The sequence below is a fragment of the Mastigoproctus giganteus genome, chromosome 4 (genome assembly GCF_048544385.1).
Source record: "Mastigoproctus giganteus isolate SK-2022 chromosome 4, ASM4854438v1, whole genome shotgun sequence".
Lineage (NCBI taxonomy): Eukaryota > Metazoa > Arthropoda > Arachnida > Uropygi > Thelyphonidae > Mastigoproctus > Mastigoproctus giganteus.
Window position 1 is genome coordinate 227,247,812 of NC_143578.1, and position 24,000 is coordinate 227,271,811.

General features: G+C 32.9%; 1 protein-coding gene across 1 annotated transcript in view; it reads left to right on the forward strand.

The window, feature by feature from the left end:
• The first annotated feature begins 233 nt into the window (after positions 1–233).
• LOC150087455 (uncharacterized) overlaps positions 234–24,000 on the forward strand; it is a 136,497-nt gene continuing 112,730 nt past the window's right edge. Inside the window, exons 1-6 of the mRNA XM_090372493.1 lie at positions 234–348; positions 8,283–8,349; positions 15,806–15,858; positions 21,148–21,246; positions 23,213–23,308; positions 23,398–23,457. Coding sequence (XP_090228619.1) covers positions 268–348; positions 8,283–8,349; positions 15,806–15,858; positions 21,148–21,246; positions 23,213–23,308; positions 23,398–23,457 — 456 coding nt within the window. The 5' untranslated portion in view covers positions 234–267. The remainder of the gene's footprint in view (positions 349–8,282; positions 8,350–15,805; positions 15,859–21,147; positions 21,247–23,212; positions 23,309–23,397; positions 23,458–24,000) is intronic.

Below are 24,000 nucleotides of genomic sequence, written 5' to 3' on the forward strand. Positions count from 1 at the left end.
TCTCTTAAACTTTTGAAGAAAGCCTCAAAATATAGGGTTAAATATCTAGTTGTATTCAGATATTCAAGAAAAATAAAAGTGCCTCGTTTTTCTTTGAATAAAAATACAGAATTAAATGTTATCTTATGTGGCACAAAGTATGCATGTATCTATTTTCAGGTGGTTTAATTTCAGCCTACCTTATACAGCTTGTTTTAATGAATTTTTTTTTTCCTTCCATAGTTTTAGTTTATCATTGAATCAGTTTCCATATTTTCAAGTGACATTATGGAGTTTGAACAGACCCAGGCTATTATATCATGGTCTGATAATGAAGAAGATTTGGAGAGCGAAGATGAGAATAAAATAGTAAGTTAATTTATTATTCATAATCTATATTATGTATTAAAGAAAAGAAAAAAACAAACAAGTAAATGTGAAAAAAAATAAAACTTTATAATAAACAATGTTAGTTTGTACCAGATTTTAGCCCACGCACCTTGTTGATGTATTTTTCTGTTAGCTTTCAAAAATTAATTAGTGAATTCTTTGAAGACTGTTTCTAATCTTCCCCATCCATTTAACTTTACATATTGCTGTATTTTTGCAGATACCAATAAACTTAACTTTATAATAGTTCAGCATGCAGTTACACATTAAAAATAAGATGATGCCCAAATAAAATTCTATTTAGTAACTATTAAATTTAAGAAAATAAATTTGCATGTTATTATTCACAATTAACTTAAAGAATCTAAACTTCCTTAGCCTGTAGCTGGATGTTTGAGGTCTTCGTGTGCCTGCACAATTTCATTCTCTTTGTATACTTCGTTCACACACTCCCAATACCTTTCAACAAAAGTGTTTTCAATGATGTTCTCATTGAAAAACTGTAGAAATCTCTGTTAGTTATATGCAACCAGGAAAAATGAAAGATCAAGTTAAGCCTATTTGCCTTCAGCCAGAGAGTGGTTGATCATTGGAATAAACTTCCATCTGTTTTTGTAGAGATGGGCAGTTTGAATAAATTCGAGGAAGAACTAGACAAACTATTGAAGGGGGTGGGCAGGTACTGCTATGGGAAGTTTTTTTATTTTTTTGGTGAATGCATTATAAGCTTTCTTTCTCTCATCATTTGCCACTACTAATACTGTTCTGTAATTATATGCACATGCTGAAAAACATGTTTTTAAAATTAGCAGCATCTCTCACATACAATTATTGAAGTATTTGCTCTTTACGTTTTATGGCAGCATCCCTGATTGTTGCACTCATCAGGGAAGAGCCACTGGTGTATGATTTTTGAATCACGTGGGTTTTTTGATTGACAGTTTGCTCATAGTCAGTCAAGATAACAAAGGACATAATATTCAAAACTCCCATATATAATAGTACAGCAGGCCCTCGTTATAACGTGGTTCGCTTTACACTGATTCGCTATAACGCTGTTCTTATATTATAACCCATATCTGACTATAATGCTGTCACAAATCACTATAGCACTCTTTTACAGATTGCATTTTTGGCATATTTAATGAAATCATTTCATTTGATGTAGTCGATATCTTGAAAATGAATAGCAAAACAGCATTAAAACGTTTCCCACTCCGACTTGAGAAATTTTCCCACGCTCAGTGAAATTTTCTCGCACTCTAATTAAATTGCAGTACACTGACTTGTTACGTAGTTCCTAGATCAACATTTTAAAAAATGATCAAGTATATTGCTTGTAATATTTGCGTTATATGCATTCCAAAGTCTAGTCATCACTCAGTACAGTATTAGACATCATGCGTAATGGACAAACATTGTATCATAATTAATGCAATCAATGCAGTTACATTTTCAATGAGTTAATAATGGCGGATAAGAATGAAAAGCAACAATGTCTGGACGCAGTACAAAGACTACAAATGTAAGAAAAAGACTGAATTTGAAAATTAAATTAGACGTTTTGAAGTGAATCGATTCTGATCAATGACAAGCGGATGTGTGCCATAATTTAGGACTGGCAAGTTTAACTGTAAGAACAATTATAAAAAATAAAGAATTAATTTTATCAGCAGGAAAGATAGCTGTTCCACTGCAAGCAACTAGGGCTAGGCCGGCTATTAGGATTGAAATGGAGAGACTTTAACTAATTTTATTGAAGATAATATCCAATGCAGAATTCAGTTAAGTTAAATATTATAAAACAAATTTTAAAAAAGAGAGAGATTAGCCTATATGATGATCTGAATAAAACTCACCTAAAAAAAAAAATGTGGAACCATTTAAAACTAGTAAGGGCTGGTTGAATAGATTTAAAATCTAGGAAGAAGCCGCAAGTGCAGATCAAGGAGTCGAAACTTTCAAAACAGAACTTGTTAAAGTTATTGAAGAGAGGTATTATGTGTTATACTTCTCAACAAGTTTTTAACATAGATGAAGCAGGACTTTTTTGGAAACGAATGCCTAAAAGAAGTTTCATATTGAAAGAAGAAAAAAACATGCCAGGTTTCAAAGTGGTGAAGGATCGGTTGATTTTATTGTTGGGTGGTAAAACTGCGGGGGATTTAAAATTAAAACCCCTTTTAGTTTTCAGGAAGAGGGCCAAAGTACAACCCAATATCGACACATTTTTCATGATTAAATTCATCAATTAAAATCAATTTAGAACAATTAAATTCAAGATTTTAATTGTAATTTTAAGTTAAATTTTTATACTTAAGTAGTTACCACATATGTAATATACATATGTAATGCAGAATATTTTATATGTACAAATATTTGAATATTAAATATTTTGACCAACATTTGTGTAGCTTTTCACTACTGTTTATTTTTTATTAGGAAATATTCTATGGCACCTGACCGCAACTCACAAATACATATGTTACCTTATGGGAATGCGGCGCTTGCTTATTGCAGATTCACTTAGCGCTCTGTTTTTCCTGAACAAATTATCAGCATTAAGCTGGGGTCACCTGTAGTGATGAAATATGGCGAAGTGCTGCAGAGGGTGTTTTATTTTCAAAAAATAATTTAAAATATATTTTTTTTAATATAAAAAAATGGCTTTTTCACAATTATATATATAATAGATTGAAAATAAAGGTGAATCAAAAAGTAAACAATTTTGAGTCATTTTTTTCAGAGGGTAACTTTTTATCCTCTGAAAAAAATGAGGATCAAAAAAATTGGCATGACCAGTTACATGTTAATGATTTTTTTAATAAAAATTATACAGCGAAAGCAGATTATTTCTTATTGAAACTTGACTTTATATGTTATCGTGACATTATTTTATACAAGAAAAGTACATTGAAAGGAAGGAGGTACATGTTTGCTTAAGTATAATGATGAATTAAAAAATAAAATGCTTACCTTGAGCAAGTTGATCAAGAGACATAAAGTGGACTCTTAAAGATTTTAATTTCAAATCCTCTCATAAAATTTAATAATTCCATTTGAAAAAGTCTGTTGCTATAGGAAATTTTAATGATAATCTTGTAACCATAGATTCCTGATTATCCAAAACAGTTGAGACTAGGGTCTTTCAGATAGTCTTTTTTTTTTTTTAATTTTTTTTTTTTTAGATAATTGATTTTAAATGCAATCTTTCTGTAGTAATGTTTTTCATCCAGAGAGTTCCATGAATATCACTGAAATGTTCCACAAAATGTTTCACTAAAAACTTATATGCATTTAGATATTTTGATGCACTTTGAAGTAAAAAAGGGTACTTTAAAAGTAAATTCCTATACTTGATGTATGTATCTCTATATTATTATCTTATATTGTATCTCTATATGTATCTCAAATTATTAGCATCACAGAGATGTGATGCTAATAATTTGAATAATTTTGTGATATCGATCTGGCATTCTGCCAATTTCTTATACATTCGAATTTCTTATACATTCTTATTCAAAAGTTGGAAACAACCTTTGGTATAAGAGATAAGCAGAGAGAAAAAAAATTACTGAAAGAAAATTACAGTAAATAGCAGATAAAAACTAACATGAATAAGACTGTGCTAGTGGGTAGCAGACGGTACCAGTTTTATTCACAAAAAAAAAAAAACACATAGTTATGAAAACAGTTCATGCTAATAGGCTCAAACTTTTATCTCTGGTTTTATGCATTCTTGTTAAAATGTAAAAAAATTATTACAGTCCTTAGATTTGAGAGGAAACACCAAACACTGTATTGGTTAGTTTTAAAATGCCCTATTTCATTCTACTTTACAGTATTCAAAAAATTTAACATTAGGTTAATTCTGTTAATAAGTAAAATACAATGCCAAAAAAAAAAAAAAAAATTTGTACAAAACCATAATGTTTTGGCTATTATGCCATAGTCTTTGACTAACTGGAACATCTGATATCACAAGAGAATGCCCAGTAGATGTAGAGAATGCTTTGGGCATTCCCTTTGTGGACACTATTGCCTTCAGCCATTGTTCCCATTAGCTAAAGGCTGTGGCATAACAGCTGAAACATTATGGTATTGTAATTTTTTGTATATTGTACTGCCCTCATGGGTAGCACAGCTGATATAATCACCATCCCATCCCCCAGAAACTCAGGTTTTTCGCCCAGCAAAGAGGCAAATTGATCACAGAAGATATGCAGTTTACAGGCATAATGTATATGGTATAAGTCACTGAATTTGCCTAAAACCCTACAAGAACTGTATTGTACTTTACTTATTTTAGGTATAAGAATTATCCTAGTGTTAAATTTTTTTTAATATTAGAACTGTGCAAGATAGAATAAAATTTCTCTCAAATTTAAATGTTAATTACCTGTGTTATGCCTTAAAATTTTTACATACAAGTAATTCTTAGAGAATTCATAAAACTGTACAGCAAAAATCCATTTATGGGAAGTTAAATCAGGAGAGTATATGAAAACAAAATTTAACATTGAATATCAAAAAACAAACCTAAGAAGTTTATTGCGTCAGCGAAGAAAGGCAAGCATGTTGGTAGATTATTCATGTTATTCTGTATCACACACCAACCACATTAATGTCCTTATTGCATATAAACTTATAGTTAGTGCATATAAACTTTTCTTGGGGGAAAAAAAGTTTTTAGATTAACTGATATATAAACTTTTATTTGCAGTAATTTATGTAATGGCAGATTTGTGGTCTTCTTTTTTTCATGTATTGAAGTTTTTGTATATCACATCAACATGATTGGCAATTTATTTTAAATCCTCTGTCTATAGCATTGTTTTTTGACCAGTTCCATGAGTAACACTGAAGTTTTCCATACAAATACAGCCAGAAAAACAGAAATTGATATCTGATGGATTTCTACAAATCATAATATTAAAAATATGTTTTCAAAGGGAATGGGCCTGTGCCACTGGTTTCTGTGGATTAGAAGAAGAGAATACAGCAGAGCCAGTAGAAGCAGTAACTAAAGTAAATTTAATAAGTTTTAATATGACAAGAAGCTTTCAGGGTGACGAACCTCTTCCTCAGCAAGAAAGGTACATACATACAGAAATGCAAACATAATATAAAAACATTAGGAATGGAATAAATTATACTAAATAGGATGTGCATAATCAGATGACAGGAGAGCGCGTACATGAACACGAGAGTGTTCAGTCATCCACTAGGCCAGATCAGGCGATTGTTGTTGGTGCGTGGCATGCATATGGCATTGCTGCCAGCGTTTGTCATGTTTCAAGACTACTGACTCTAAAATTGGGTGTAGTCTTGTATGTCTACTGCAATTTAAAAATTTGTGACAGCCAGATATATTTAGGGACTCCAACCATAGGCGGTGATAGTAGTATCGAGATTGGTCAATCACCTCTCTATTGTGCCTGGGGTTCAGGTCATGATGAATTGACCAATAATGCTCTGCGATTGCAGTGTGTTCAGAGTCACCCAGGCGGATGGACATGCCATGCTCCATGAGGCGGTCCTGAAGATGTGTGGTGCTTTCCCCTACATAGCAACTGCCACAATCATGGCAAGTAATCTGGTATACAATGCTGCTGTGTAAGAGAAGGGCGATGGGCATTTTTAATCTCGAGACCAGAGATCATAAACTACTACCAGAAAGTTGTATGCATTTCATGCTGTACTCGTGCAGGATCTTAGAAATCTGGTCAGAGACGCCCGGATAATATGGAATATTCCGTATTCCATTATGTTTACATTTTGTGTATATTATGTTTTCATTTCTGTATGTACCTTTCTTGCTGAGGAAGAGGTTCATCACTCCGAAAGCCTCTTGTCATATTAAAACTTTTTAAATTTACTTTAGTTACTGCTTCCACTGGCTCTGCTGTATTCTCTTCTAATATGTTTTGGTTTTATATGGAAAGGCACATAACTGCATTACATCTTAAAAATATTTCCATACTAAACATTTATATGTTTTATTTCTATAGAAGTTAAATTTATTGTTGTACTAGTTTACTGATTAGACTTCCTTAGGAGAGGGGAAGGAGTATGCAAGGAAAACTAAAGGTGAGAGGAAATCATTAAGAAGTAAGTCTACTCAAAGTGCACTTCAATAGAATGTAATTATTAATACTGCCATTACTGATTATTATGTAACAAGAAGTGAAGGAATTTTAAGTAAGAACATAATGGTAAAATGAGGAGCAGCTTTTTGGATTCCTTATCAGTTACAATGATAATTAACAACAAATCACAAAAGAGTGGGTTACTATGGTTTTCCTTCAATGAGCTCAAGTTTAAGAATTGTGTGAAGGTGGCTGGTTAACTTTGTGGTTCTATATTACTTTAAGATGGAAAATAAAGAAATTAGATACATGCTAATGATATTGTGCTATTAAATAGTAGCTGGAAAGGACTTCAAGAATCCCTGAACAAATTAAATAAAGGTTTTAGGCAGGTTGATATGAAAATTAGTTACACAACAAAGAAGTTATGAAAGCTAGGAGAGACAAGAAAATTTGAATTGTACACTACTTCATTTATTTGTTTAGGACTGAATCTACAATTTTAGACAATACCGTTGCAGACTAAATAATGAAAAATTGGAACAGCAAGTTAGTAATTTTATGTATCCAGGAGTAGTCTTTAATGAGGATAGAATTTTAAACATGGATATAAATAATAGAGTAAGTAAAGCAAGAAAATAGGCACGGCTCAGTAGCCAGGTGAGAAAGAGCAGCAGTGCGTAGCACACGCTTCTTGATTAGACCGGGGTTCGAGCCCGTCACCACCAAATGTGGAGGATGCGGAAAGGTCAGAGAATGACCACCACATATTCTCAGAGCAATATGGCCTTAGTTGCTAATGCTCCTAAAAACCAAATAACAAACAAAGCAAGAAAATAGGAATCCAATTAAACAAATTCACTTTGTGGTTCTGTATTACTTTAGGATGGAAAATGCAAAAATTAGATCATTATTATGTGCTGATGATATTGTGTCATTAAATAGTAGCTTGCAAGGTCTTTAAGAATCAGAACAAATTAAATAAAGGTTTTAGGCAATTTGACATGAAAATTAGTTACACAACAAAAAAGTTATGAAAGCTGGGAAAGACTAGGAAAACTTAAATTGTACACTAATTTATTTATATTTGTTTAGGACTGAAGTCACAATTATAGACAAGAATGCCAACGAAAATTACACAAGTTGGAAATACCATTGCAGACTAAACAACTAAATAGTGGAACAAGTTAATAATTTTATGTATCTAGCAGCATAGAATTTTAAACATGGAAATAAATAAGAGACTAAGTAAAGCATGAAATTAGGAATCCAATTAAAAGCATAAACTGTTTATAATACAGTTTTTAAGCTTATTTTAACCTATTCAACTAAGAGGCAGGCAAGAAATAAATGAATTCATGAAAAATTATAATCTTCAGAAATTAGAGTTTTAAGAAAACTAAATGAAAATGACAGATGGAAACAGGACATATTATAAATTAAGACATGCAGTCAAAGATAAATGAAGCAAATTTGAAAATGGTATGGGTATGTAGAAGGGAGATTAGCCAAACAGATATTCAAAGCAAAAATGAATGCTAGTAGACTTGGAGGCAGAGTAGAAGGAAGATGCATTAATGGTGTCAGGCATGCAACATTAGAAGAAAGAGGGCTTGCTTTGGCTATAGCTGAAAATCAAATAGGAAACAGGATAGTGTAAGAGAAAATAGTGAATATTTTATTTTATTAAATGTGACCTTTGACTCCATTTATCGGAATGAAAAAGAATGCATAAAATATATCATATAAATCACATATATGAAAACTCCTGTTTCTTAAATACAGTTATGTATAATACTGAAGTGAAATTTATTCTTTTTGTAGTTTGCTTATTTGAAAGTTCCTCAGCAAGAAAATATACCTGAAGCCTTAGAATTCTCATTAAAAAGAGGTGAGCCATCTATATTTGCATTATTGTATTACATTATTTATTGTTTAACCTTAATTTATATTTGAAATTAAAAATAAAAAAATAAAATGTATTTTTTAAATATTTAATTTTGCTTGTCACTTGGAATGCAGCTTGTTATTGTTAAAATGGTTATAAACTAGGTAAAAGCAGAATAGTGATTAGCAACAGTTCATTATAGTGCAGTGCCTTCAATTTTATGTATTGTATTGTTTTAATGCAGCAAAAAATAAAATTGTAAGTATTAATATATATATATATATATATATACAGTGGATTCTGGTTATTTGGGCCACCGGTTAATCAGGGCAGCTGTTTATTTGGGGCAAATCTTAAAAAACAGAAACCAATTGAGAAAATAGCCAGGGTTTACTTCGCTTAATTGGGACAGCATGCCGTTTAATTGGGGCAGGAGACCGCAGCACTGGAGATTACCCTACGATTGTCTCCGACGGTACCATGTGGTTCGGTCGAAATTCTGGAGGTCACAGCCATAAAACAATAAAAACAATTAGCAGTCACCTGTTTATTGGGCTTTTCTGTTAGTGAAATATATCATAAACGGACAGTAAACTTGATGTTACTGAATTTGCGATAATACCGACAGCTGGAATTCTGTGAGTTATTATGGTGAAATGTGTTTACACTTCCATGAAATCTTCAATCATATAAAAAAATTAATTTTCAGATCTTCTCTTCATTTGTATTTTTAAAGCTTTGTAACTCGTTACTCGGGTCTCACTTGTGCGTATTGTGTTACTTGCAATTTGTGTGTGCCGTGTTCTTTGTTATTGATTGCTTATCTTTTTACTGTTTTAAATTTTAACCCCCACCCACAAATGTCAGTGAACAGAAATGTCAACTAGTTCGTATGTACATATTACAGTACATATTAATTATTCCGATTATCACGTATATTCTTCAGATTTTCATGTATTTTTTAATTGGTAAGGTAATAAAGGGTAAATTTCTGCTTAATATATCTTTGCTTTTATAGCCTGTGGATAATATTCCTCCTATTTTCGCTAATTAGAATCGCTGTTTAATAGAATTAAAATTCAATTCACAAACGTGATCACAATGACCAGCGCTTAATGCACATCGTATAGTGAACGGTACTTTACTATGTTGAGTTCGTCGTAACACGATTTGATTGTACAGTGAACCAATTGTAAAAAAATGGGGGGGGGGTTACTATTTACGTGAAACTTCGGATAATTGGGGCAGCCGCTTAATCGGGCCAAAATGCACTAGTCCCGATGTGTCCCAAATAACTGGAATGGACTGTATATATATATTTTTTTATTTATTTATTATTATTTTTTTTTAACTACTTCCTTATGTTAATATATGTAAATAAAACGGTAATAGTGGGTATGGTGTGCTTATGCTGCACCTGTACTGCCATCTATAGTATTTTATTTATTTGTCTATATAAGCTGGTTAAGCTTACATTGTCAGCGGTGTGGCTCTGTGCTAGAGTGCTAGTCTGTTTGTTCTATATTTTTATTTTTTGCTGCATAAGGACCACCGCTATTCAAATCCTCTGCATTGGCAGTTCGATTGGGGGGATCGGGTGGCGCCTGATCCTTCGATCGGTTCGCCTTTGCAACGATTTGTTTAGCGATTGAAATGCAGCAATTCACTGACCATTATTGACCTTGTGGTCCTCTGTTGATATGGGGCATAATGGTCAGTCTATTTTTGTTATTTTGGTTTTATTTTATTGTAGTTAGTTTAGTCTCTATTTGTGATATTTCAGTAATTCGGAACTGGCACCTTACGAGGGAGGTGCCGCTACATTCTTATGTAATTGGCTCTAAATTTTAAAATTGATTTATTATTTTGAATTGGATTTTCTAAATTTATTTGGAGATTTTCTGCTACAATTTTTAGTCTTATCTTTTCTTCTTCCTCCCTGTTGATTAATTATTATGTTTAATTTATTATTTTTCACTCAACAGTTTTGCCATGCTACTGGCATTAATTTTGATTTATATTTAAAAATCATTAATATCAGTTATATATATATATACACACACACACACACACACACACACACACACACACACACACACATAAGGGTTTAAGAATAGATAAGTCTGATAAGGTGCCTCCGTAGCCAGGTGGGCAAGAGCAGCAGTGCGTAGCACACGATTCTTAATTAGACCGGGGTTTGAGCCCGTGCCCACCAAATACGGAGGATGCGGAAAAGGTCAGGGAATGACCACCGCATATCCCCGGAGCAACATTGCCTTAGTTGCTAATGCACCTAAAAACCAAATAACAAACAAGTCTAATAAAGTTTGCATAGATGGGGGTAAAAAGTACACAAAGTGCCAAGGACTAGAATGGTAAGAATAGTAGAAAAAAAAAAAGTATTGTAGGTTTGTAAAAGGTGAAAGAATATTAATATCCTAAAAGTAATAAGCCCATAATTGTCTTAATTCATAATTACTTTTAGGATATTAACATTCTTTTGCCTTTTACAAACCTACAACACTTCTTTTTTCTACTATTCTTACCCTTCTAGTCCTTGGCACTTTGTGTACTTTTCACCTCCATCTATGCAAACTTTATCAGACTTATCTATTCTTAAACACTTATATATACTTTTGCATCCTTTACTGTGCACATTTTGGTGCATCTGTCATACCTTGCTTATTTATTTTTATTGTATCCATTAACTGAAACTTTAATTTTATTACATTTAATGTACATATGCACTGGTATACAAAGAAAGGGCATCACCTAGAAATTTCACATTTCTAACCCTTTTTTGCGATAGAATGTTACATTAATGACTAGCATCACAAATAGAAATATAAACAAAAGATATTTATTAACAGTTAAGGCAAAGCTAAGTAATATTTGACAGGTGCTCTTAAAATATTTCCAAATGATCATTTGCAACCTTTATACAATGGTTTTGGTAAACACAACAATTATGGCTGAAATGTTATCAGAAACCTTCAGTTTGCTTCAGTTTATCATTTTAAATGGAAAACAAAATGAAAAGTTTGCCAGATGCAAACTAATATTTAGTTGAACCGCCTCTGGCCCTGATGACAGCAGCACACCATCCGGGCATTGACAAGATTATTTTGAAGATAATCAACTGATAGCTTGAGGCACCTCCGTAGCCAGGTGGAAAGGAGCAGTGGTGCGTAGTACACGCTTCTTGATTAGACCGGGGTTCGAGCCCGTCACCACCAAATACGGAGGATGCGGAAAGGTCAGGGAAATGACCACCACGTATTCACAGAGCAATATGGCCTTAGTTGCTAATGCTCCAAATAACAAAACAAACAAAAAAAAAAACTGATAGCTTGTGGTTCCAAACACGAGTTACGGCTTCCAGAAGTTCAAGGAGGGTCTTTGGTTTCTTTCTGGAAACTGCAGATTCCACACGATGCCAGCAGTTCTCTATAGGAATCAGATCCAGGCTGTTTCTTGGCCAGCTAACAGTTGTAATGGACCATTCTTCCAAATATTTTTTCAACTGTAACAAATGTAAACACATTACTGTCGAACCTCTAATGCAGAAATGAAGCTAAAGTAACTACAGAAGTGCCTATTTACACTTTTCGCCTGATTATAGGGAGCAGAGTTGTCCTGAAAGATGCAGTTACTTGGCAGGTTGAAATGGTCTCTAATTGTTGCCAGCAATTTGCCTTCCAATGTAGCCAGGCATCCATTGGCATTTACAGAACCTTTTATAAACTGCAGGTGACCTAATCCGCGATACAAAATGCATCCCCATATCATTTGACTGGTAGGGAATTTCAATTTTTTGTGTGAGGAGGGCTTCTTCTTAGGATGACGGGTTACAAGTGTATTTTCGAAGGGGCGTCTTCTGTCACTGCACTTGCTACCACTCCTGTATGTTCTTCCTATTCTCTTTTCAGCTCAGACGAAGAAGCTTTACAGTTTTTAAGGCATAATCGCTTCAAAACGCGGTCCTGTTTTGGCGTAGAGACTCGTTTAGATCCGGTTCCTTTTTTCCTATCAGCAGAACCAGTATTCTTGAGTTTGGAAAGAAATCTACTCACTGTCGACTGATTACAAGATACTCTATAAGCAATATGATGGGAAGAACATCCTTCCTCATGTAAAGCAACAATAGCACTATTCCTTCTTGGCGTCAACTGCATGTAACTCGCCATCCTGACACAAGCAAGGAATGACTGCAACTCTTGGAAAGCGTGCTTATATAGCTGAAAGTAACAGCTGATGCAATATTACATCATCACCTACGGGTTTCAATCTTATCTGATGCAATCTGTAAGAAATATTGCCAGACTTACGGTATTCGGATGACAATTACAATTTTAAGGGATGATGCACTTGCTTTGAACACCAGTGTGTGTGTGTGTGTGTGTGTGTGTGTGTGTGTGTGTGTGTGTGTGTGTGTATATATATATATATATATATATATATGCAAAACCAGCATACTCTATCTTAAATGCAACCAGAGTTTTTTTTTTTTTTTTGCATTCTAAATAACCAATCACTGGATATTTGGATATCTACATATCAATGGTATTTATTTTCCCTCATGTCATTTATAATAAATGATTTTATTATTCACAATGCTAAACTGATTAATCCATTAATCAGTTTAGCATTGTGATGTCAAATTAATCAGTTTAGCATTGTGATGTTCCTGGCATGTCAAATTCAAATACAGTATTGTGCACTGGTGTATACCAATAAATCTTTTTATTCCAATACTTAAAACCTTTTGACTAATATAAAAATAATTTTAATATTTGTTTATTTAGACTTTAGTAAGATTTTTGATGTAGTCTCACATGAAATGTTTATTTATATAAATTGGAATAATGTGGCATTAAAGATGAATTAATACAGTCGAAACAAAGGATAGTTAATTAGCAAAAAGACAGAGTGGTTAATGTCGAATGGCCATTGTTTCTGAGTGGAGCTGAGTCACACAAATTGAACTAGTGAATCCCTTATTGTTCTGATATTCATTAACAATACTGATTAATGTAATAAATCTCACTCCTCCAGAAGAGCTAATCTTTATGTATTTAGGGTTCTGAAAAGGAATCATTGTACCACAGTTCATCTCCCTAAAATATCCAGATATTCTCAATCTTATCCAGATCCAATGAGCTCACTGGCTGCTCCATCCAAATAATATCCTCACTTTAAAGGAATTTTTCAAATGGCAATGACATTGAAAAGCTTTATTGCCTGTGCAAATAAATTTAGGATCTTCCAAATAATGTAATCATTACATAGGACTTTATGAATCTCATCCTTGCATCTTTGAACAGCTGTGCGGTCCCTGCCAGAGGTGTGAAGATCAGTGCACCATTCATCATAATATTTTCCCAGACCATTAGACAGTGATAGTGGTCCCTTTCTCTGTGTTAGAGGGATGACAGTGTATGTTCTTGTCTCTCCAGATGAGAACATTGGACCATGTCTTCATTTCAGAGACTGTATTATCTGCACCAAGTCAGATAGGCTCTTATGCAAGAGGAGAGAGCACAAATCATTAGCTATCTACACAGAATCCACTTTCTTGAAACTGTCATTCCTGTGGCTGCTGAGAACTCAGGAGAGCCTGCCCTGGTTTTATTGCTTTACGCCATCTTCCTATTTAGGTCATCTGGGATGTCATAAATCTTGACTAACCCTGAACTTGTTTTTACTACACTTCTGCTGTCTTTGGATGCTGTTGACCATAACTCTGATAGCTCTGGAATTGCCATTCTTGACATGTAATGTTCTGGGTATATCAACTTGCAACTGTTTTTATGGTCCTGCCAGTAACCATTTGCCAGTTGAAATTCTTCAGCTGTTTATATTTCATTTTACAAAAAGAAGAAACCAAAGCAGATGTATTCTGTATTATATCAGACAAGAAATGTGTGGTGCTGCTGTTGTAGAGTGCACCTTTGTAACCTATCTGATTTGATGTTCTGCAGTTTAAAATTATATTTTTATATGATATCTAGATTGGGAATGCAAATTTAATGTTAGAATTTATGCAGTTATATTAAAAAAAAAAAAGAAACATGATTGCATTGCACTTCACTTTTGAGCACATGTCTGTTAGCTAGGTCACCATCATCTCTAAATTTAAAAATGTGCTTTCGTGTAAGTTAATATTGATACAAAAAGTTTATTCAGCTTATCAGTTGCCTGCTTGTGGTAATCAGTAATGTTACTACTACTACTATGATATATATACACTGAGCCAATATTGTTCAGCAGATTTTCTTCTAATGTTCATATATAAAAAGAATCCTCTCTGATTGTTCTTGGTGCACTTTGCATCAAGAACAGTTAGAACAATCCAGTGGAGGAGTAGGCTTTCTAAAGCAGTCTCTGAGACTGCTTTAGAAAGCCTACTCCTCCATTGGCTTGTCCTCATGGGAACAATCTCCTGGAGAATTATAGCAAAATATCAATAATAATTAATCCTGAAAAATAATAATTATATCCTTGCTGCATCATAGCTTATTCACACATGAAATCAGAAATAGTTTTAAGAACACAGACATATATGACTTGCCTTCTATTTATATTCAAAAAATCGGTTACATTATTTAAAAATTTCATTAAATATTACAAAATAAGTAATTTAAACAATATTGTTTGTCTTATTATTTGCCAATAAGCCTGTCAGGCTAAATATGTAAGCTCAATTTCAGTCAGATATGGCTGTATATTTCTAATATACTGGCATATTTTCATAAATATAGCCATTCATAATATGATGGGACAAACGGGGAGCTATCATTGCATTCATTCACAGGCCTCCGATTAGATAATGCCAAAATTTTAATCAAATTAAATAGTGATTACAAACTATGCACTATGAAAACCCTCACCCATAATTAAGTACAATTGGAATACACTATCTGTCAACTCTGAATGCCAGGTTCCCCCATTGATTTTTCAAATGTCTGGCATTTGGATAGAGGTAGACTTCTAAACAGTCAGACCAGCCCCTCCGTTTCCATGATTGTTCCAAGTACATAAATCATTGTTCTCTACATGTGCATTTTCTTAATGACAATGAACAGCAGTATTATAAAAATGATTAGTTCTCTTCTTGCCACTCTATTTTAAAATTTTTCTTAATTTTATCTTTGTTTTGCTGGATAGGTAGCATTTCTTTGATGGTTCCCAGTTTTCTTAGTAGTGTTTTTTTTATTTATTATTATTTTTTTTTTTTATTCTCAACCCTTTTATATGAAAACTTAAATGTGTGCCTTGTATAGGGAATTGCTTTAATAAAGAAGTTTTCTAAATATATTTTTATTTAAGAATAATGCTACAACAATCCCCTTAAATAAATGTTTTTACTTCATTTTTGCTATATATTATAATATGATGAATTAAAATAGAAGGTATTTTTGTATGCTACTTGTTACCTATACATTTATCTGTTTTTCAGGAACAAATATAATAGGGAGATCAGATACATGTGATATATGCATCCAAAATAAGGTAATTTATTATTTTATGTATTAGTATTTATTATAATGGAGAGGCAGGTTGGGCAGGAGGGGGGGTGCTCTTTATACTTAATATTTTGGTAGTATGTTATATACCAGTATGAAATTTGGTAGTATGAAAATAGTTTAACGATAAAACTTTGAATGTGGAAGAGCTGTACTTTATCACTACTTTTTTGTAATTCCCAATTTCTAGAGTTTCTAGGTTGCAACATCATAAGGATAGGGATTCTAAATGATACTGAGGAAGAGAACTGTCAAAAGGAATAAAAAATTGTATAAGGTATGATGACACATTGTACTGGTCTTCAGTCTTTCTAATTAATAACATCAGACAGATCCTACTTACTCTTGTACTTAGTTTTGGCATTTCTTTTGGCTTAAGTTCATTGCAGAACTTAAGCTTATCTTGGTAACAGTAACTTCCACTCGCTAATCTTGTTGCCCTTCTCTGTAATCATTCTAGTAGCTCAACATCTTTCCTAAAATGAGGCTTTCACACCTGTATGCAGTACTCACGGTATAGCCTGACCATTCCCTTATACAAGGGGATAATCACCTCCTTATCCCTGCTAGCAAAATTCCTATATATCATCGAAAAGACCGCATGAGCTACTCTTGCAGCCTGTCTGCACTGCTCAGAAAACTTCATATTTGACTGCACAATTACCCCCAGGTCTTTTTCATCTCCACTACCCTGAATGTAGTACCACACAGTTGGTATGTTACTGTGGGTTTACTGTTACCCATATGCAGTACTTTGTATTTGCCAATGTTAAACTTCAGTTGCCACCTCTCATCCCATCCTCTTGCATAGATCCTCTTGCAGTAGGGTAACATCCTTACTGTCATGAACAATCCTACCAACCTTCATATCGTCTGCAAATTTGGACATTAAGCCTGCTATACCTTCATCAATATCATTGATAAATACAGAAAACTAATTTTATAAGTGGAGTTCCCCTGAATCCGTGGGGAACTCCACTTATAAAATTAGTCCATGAAGAGCAGTATCCATTGATTACCACTCTGTCTTCTCCCATTCAACCATCCTTATATCCATTGTAGCAAAGTGCCCTTAACACCATACTGCTCCAACTTATACAGTAGTCCTCCATGTGCAATAGTATCAAAATCTTTCCTAAAATCCAAGTATATGATATCAGAATTATTTTTTACATGCAGTTCCTTTGTGACCACATCATAGTATCCAATTCCCATCAAATTGGTCAGAAAAGGCTTCCCCTTAACAAACCCAGCTGTGTCTGAACTATAACTGTAGTCTTGTCTTGATGATCCTGCAGTGCTTCTTTAACCAGTGACTCTATTATTTTCCCCAGAACAGAAGTTGGTGCCTCCGTAGCCAGGTGGGAAGGAGCAGCAGTGCATAGCACACGCTTCTTGATTAGACTGGGGTTCGAGCCCATCACCACCAAATACGAAGGATGCAGAAAGGTCAGGGAATGACCACCGCATATCCCGGAGCAATATGGCCTTAGTTGCTAATGCTCCTAAAAACCAAATAACAAACAAACAAACAAACAAACAGAACAGAAGTTAAACTAACAAGTCTTTAATTATTCGTGTCACCTTTCAATCCTCCTTTGTGAATTGGGGATGCATTTGCATACCTCCAGTTTGTGGGGACCTTCCCTGAATCCAAGGATGCTCTCATAATCATGACTAAGGGCTTGCTTGTGTCCTTTAATATAACTGGATAGATCCCATCCACTCCAGGTGCCTTCCTTATGTTTAACTTCAGCAATTTCTCCTCCACTTTGCTCTCAGTTATTACAACACTAGTTATTTGACTTGAAGAAGTATGAGGACAGCAGGTCTGTTAAGACAGAAATTCAGAACCATGGTGAACCCAAAAAATTAAGGAAGCAATTAGAACAATGAAAAAATATTATAAAAAATTTTAGCAAATAAAAACTAATAAACTTTAATGAAATATAGAGAAAATTGCAATAGGACTAAGATGTTATGTGAAAGAGAAGCGAAACAAGTATCAGACAGGTGGAAAGATGTTTTGATATTTAATTAAAAACTAAGAGCAAGTGAAACAATAATGAAAATTAATCAGAAATGAAAAGGATGAAGTTTATACAAATGAGTAGTACATAGTATACAGCAACTAAATGGTTCTCATCCTCTCATTTGTTTAATAAGAATTACTAGATGGAGTTAAAGACATCCCAGAACAAGAGAAAAAGGTTGAAACTGTAGGAAATTTTGGATACCCTCTCAATTACTGATGTGAAAAGATCATGCAAAATATCAAATGTGGAAAAGTAGCAGGTGTAGATGAAATTTGACCTGAATGCTGAAAACTAAAGGAAAAATAGCATCACATTACTCGGGGATCTTTTTAGAAATATTGCACCAAGGCATTAATTGTACAAATATATAAAAAGAGAAATAAAGCTGAGTGTGAAAAGTTACACAGGAATTTTACTCTGTAGTATACCAGGTGAAATCTATGCAAGTATCTTAGAGAAGAGAGAAGTATTTTTGAATGTAATCTTTCAGGCTTAAGAGAGCTGCAAGGATCAAGTATTCACACTAATATTGTGATTAATGTGCTCTTCCATAAAGCACATTATGGAAGAATCATGACAATTTCTTGTTATGGGAACTTAAGAACTTGTATTTAGGATTTCTTGATCTTGAGAAAGCCTGTGAAAAAGTATCTATAAATTAGTTCTTTCAAATTTTAGAAAATTTTGTCATCAAGGATAATCTTTGAAGGGAGTAAAAAATTTGTATGAAAATGCCAAAGCTGCTGTAAGGATTGAAGGAAGCATTGGAAAATAGTTTAAAGATAAAACTTTGAATGTTGAAGAGCTGTACTTTATCACTACTTTTTGTAATTTCATAGTACATTTAATAAAAGAGTATAAGTTAATAACAAATTTTAATGTATGATTTTTAAAAATTGAGTCTTTATTATATGTAGATGATATTGTGGTATGAAATAGTAGCTAACACGACCTTTAAGAATCTCTGAATAAATTAGATATAGATTGTAGACAGTTTTCATGAAAATTAGTTAAAGCAAAAATAAAAGTTATGAAAGTTGGGAGAAAGTTAAGAGTATAGATTAAATAACAAAAAACTGGAACAATTTAGTAATTTTGTGTATCATAACTTTGCCTTAAGACAGTCTTTAATAAAGATGAAAGATTAGATGTGAAAATAAACAATATTTTAAGTAAAGCAAGAAGTCAATTAAGCACATTCATTTGGAACAAAAGAGAAATTAGACAAAAGACAAAGTTAGCAATTTATAACAGTCTTTAAGTCTGTTTTAATCTATGGAACTCAGAGCTGAATAAGAAATAAATTGATCAAAAATTAGAATCTTCAAAATTGATTTTTAACTGTTCATGCCGAGCTGTGTATTTTTTTTGTTTTATGTATATGTATATATATATATATATATATATATATATATATATATTATTATTTATTATTTTTTTTTTAAATCTTTTCTGATGTATTTGACCCACATATGAGTGTTAGTTCAATTTCATGTTTGATTGAAATTCAATAAAGTCAAATTCAGTTTATGTGCAAATATGTTAATTACAGTGACCACCAGTTGGTTACCCCAGATAAGCAGGCATGCCAGCCAACAGGTGGGTAACTGTGAGAGGAACACAACATTTATTGTACAAATAAATACTGCTGCATTTTTAAATGGATAGACCTAGTAATTTTCATTATTTTATTTCAATATTGATTTTAAAATCGCTAATAAATAAATAAAATTACAAAATGTGTAAAACCACACATTCAGAACAGTACAGTCAATACAGCTTATTGTTTGACTTTTCCCCTTCATTAATGCAATCAAAAATATGTGGGGTAAAAAAATTAAAAAATAGGTTGGAAACATAGTGAAATGGTGTGGTAATGAATTCTTTTGTCCTGTTTTTTAAAGCTCCCATCTTTTTCTTCAAATGAATTATCACGGTGCCATTCATAATTTTTCAATAAAATTTTTGTCAGAAGCATTTCATTCAAACAAGACTTAAACGCACTAATAATAAGGAAAGTTGGCTTGGACCCAGAAGTATTTTTGTTGTTATATTAAAATTTTCGGTAAAATTGTATTTGTTGTAATGGGATTTTATTGTATATAGATAACTTATTCTTAATAAATAAAAAAAAATTATATTGTGCATTTGTATCAAAAAGAAAAGATTTTTTGATTTTTCAAGTAGATAAGGAAAAATTTACTTACTTAAAAACTGCTTTTTTATATAACTTAGAAAAGTATTCCTTTTCATTTTGTGTACTTATAAAATAAACATATACCATGCAAATCAATGCAATGCAAAAATAAAATTTTTAAGAATTTTTTTTTTTTTGCAGATCCAGATCAAGTGGTTTTTGTTTATTTTACAGTTACACCAGACAATGTTTTTAGGTTTATTAATCAGTGATGTCAAACAACTTTTACACTGATAAAAACAAAATTTAAAAAACAGTGTTGATTATACAAATTTTAAAGTTATACATGATAAAATCAAGAAATTGTTATATTTAGCATTATTCTGGAAAAGTAGCAGGTGTAGATAAAAAGTTCAAAAGATATTAAGTGTTAAAAGATATTAGTTCAAAAGGCACTGAAATCACACTTGATGGGGAGACTTGTCTATACGGTGCCTCTGTAGCCAGGTGGGCAGGAGCAGCAGTGCGTAGCACACGCTTCTTGATTAGACCGGGGTTCGAGCCCGTGACCACCAAATACGAAGGATGTGGAAAGGTCAGAAAATGATCACTGCATATCCCTAGAGCAATATGGCCTTAGTTGCTAATGCTCCTAAAAACCAAAATGACAACAAATAACTTGTCTATGCATCCTACATCCACTGTTGTCATGCTCTTCCCATTGCCAGAAAATATTGTAATTTTATTCCAGTGGCCAACAATATACTAGTAATTAATCACTTATTATTAGATTTAAGTGATTTGATATGCAGATTTTTTGTGTCATATAGGTGCTGAAACTTTTTTGAAGTAACTATTAAAGTTGGTCTAATTTTAAACTTCCTTTCTTTTAACCCAATTTTAACATTTACAAGTTTCAGCACATATGTGACATAAAAGATCTACATAGCATATCTCCTAAACCTAAAAATAAGTGATAGATTAATTATTTATAATATTGGTTAAGGTATAATACTCAATTTCTTCAGTCAATAAATTGTGTAAAGTTAGCATTGTAATGTTTTCATTTTTAATAATGCAGTATGCTGTTTTTGTTCTACAGACTTTGTCTAAGAAACATGCAGCTATTGAGATAGAAGACCAGACTTGCTTGATATATGATATGGAAAGTTTAAATAAAACCAGAAAAGGCAAGAAAAAAGTAAGCCTTCATCTTTTATTATTGTTATAATTTTGAGCATTATTATTATTATGGAATCTTTGCAGATTGTTATCTAAACACAAAAGGTAACTGTTACCATTAATTTTTATGCTTCAACAGTGGCAAACACATTAATTAATTCAATAGATTGCCGCTTTAATTTATATTATATTACTGATATTAACTGATGTCATTTTGTCACTAAGAAACTGTTCTCTCTCACTTGCTCCTCTCTCTCTCTCTCTCTCTCTCTCTCTCTCTCTCTCTCTCTCTCTCTCTCTCTCTCTCTCTCTCTCTCTCACACACACACACACAGGGCACCTCCGTAGCCAGGTGGGAAGGAGCAGCAGTGCGTAGCACACGCTTCTTGATTAGACCGGGGTTCGAGCCCGTCACCACCAATTACGGAGGATGGGGAAAGGTCAGGGAATGACCACCGCATATTCCCGGAGCAATATGGCCTTAGTTGCTAATGCTCCTAAAAAAAAAAAAACCAAAAAAAAAAACCAAACCACACACACACACACACACACGCACACACAACAAAATACATTATTAGAAAAGTATTGATAATTGCAGTAGTACCATAATGAAAAAATGGAGCAAAGAAAATTTCGATGATGAAGTCACTTACATAAGGACCCTATACAGGATAAACTGAAAGCATATGCAAAAAATTCTAAGATTATTCCAGTGCCCAAAAAAAAAATAAAATGAAAAGAAGAGAAAGAAAAAGTTAAAGATATGTCCAGTTCTGAACTGGTCATATATGGAAGAAAAAAGAATAAGCAGACATATCTGTTATGAATAAACTTTTTAATAGATACATAGTATTAGATCAATGCCCCTGTTATAGCAAGCCTAAAAACTGAATAGCAGGGCAATCAAGTTCACAAGAAAAAATTAAATGAAAAAAAAAGAAGAAGAAGAATTCAAAGAAGACAAATTAATGAACTCGAGTGACAGAACTTTGCATTTGAACAATTTCTCATAGCAGTGCTGAGTTTGAGAGGATATTCAGTCAGGTAGAAAAAAAAAAAAAAAATACAAAAAACTCGTCTCATGTCATCTCTTTATGATGAAACTTTGAAAATGTTCTTGACAGCTAAATCTATACCGCAGCGCCATTTGTTAGCAAAACTTTGACTCAGCATTTCTGAAAGGACAAAATCTGGAAGAATATCTTCCTTGAAGCTATAATAATAATGACATGGTGTTCAATAGACAACCCAACCAGAAATACAGAGACATAAAAATCCTAGGTAAACTAAGGTTTGAAAGCATACCTACTGGTAAGCATTCCTCCTAGAGTTGTATCTTAATATAAAATGCATATGTTGTCACGAAATTTTATTCAAATCCAAAATCTGAATTTTACAAAATGCCTTCTTTTCTCCTGCCTACAGTTACTAAATCTTTAGCTTTTCAAAATTAAAAATGTCACAGCAGTGTCTTTCTTTTGTGGTACTTCTTTCCTGGAATAAATGTTTTGGTGTCTTCCAGGAAGAGAAAGGATTACTTTAATTGATGTGCAGATATATATACCATATTGTTCTGGTAACCTTTGGGATATATATACCATATTGTTCTGGTAACTTTGGGGAGAAAACCACTCATAGATGAAGTTATGCAGACCATTCTGCGAACACTTACCATCTGCTAAAGGTGTAGCTGCTGTGGAGAGAAGGGGGAAGCAACCTTGTGCAAAAATGAGTTTGTATTGGTTAAAAAAAATGCTTCCAAATGCAGTAGTAAACACAGTTTTATGTTAAGAGAAAACCAGTCAAAAAAAAATCAACAATAGAATAATTTTATATTAGAAATCATCATTTACAGATTTTATGCTAGTAAAAGGGAAATGTAGTTGCCCTTTGAAAAGTAGGCAATACTGTATTTGATAACATTGGTACTCTACTCCAGTATTTCACAATATATTTTTGAAAAGAGTAATTTTAATTTTGTTTAGAGCTTACTTAAACCAAATGTGAGGTATAACTTGGAAAAAGAAGAGGAAATAATCTTTGGAAATGTGAAAACATGCTTCATCCAAAAAATCAATCAGGTATGACTTAATTGTGTGAATGAATGAAAATTCTGCAATTTTTATGCAGTTTTTTAGAAACATTTTTTGACTTTTTCATTTATTTGCAGGATAAACCCAGTGATTCAGGATCAGAAACTGGATCTGAATCTATGCTCCTTCTTAATGAGGTATTTATGTTTTATCAAAAACAACCTAAATTCTTTATAAACTTCTATCAAAGTTCATATATATATATATATGGTAGCAGTTGAATGTACTTCGAAGGTGAGGTATATGTAGGTCGGTATAGTGTAGACCCATTGTAGCCTGTGATACGCCATAACCCATCAAAACATGAAGACCTATGTACGTGCCAACGGAAACTGAAAAAAATAATAACATATACACATGCAACATATAAAAATTATTAACATGTTAATTATAGGTAAGTAGATACGTTGAAAGGGACTTTAACGAGGGCTATCCGTTTCTGTTATCATCATCCAGTCCAACAATTTCCACATGATAGTAAAAAAGTATACATAAGTGTGGTATACAAGAATGAGAGTTCCAAAAAGTTGATACCCAAGTGGGCATGCCCGAAATTTAAACTTTATTAGGATGTTAAGGTTATCAAAGTATAATAAAGTATGATAAAATTTTGCAACAGCCTGGAAAACAAGATGCAGGACATTTCAGAGACTGCTGGGAGTCATTGCGGTACAAGTAAA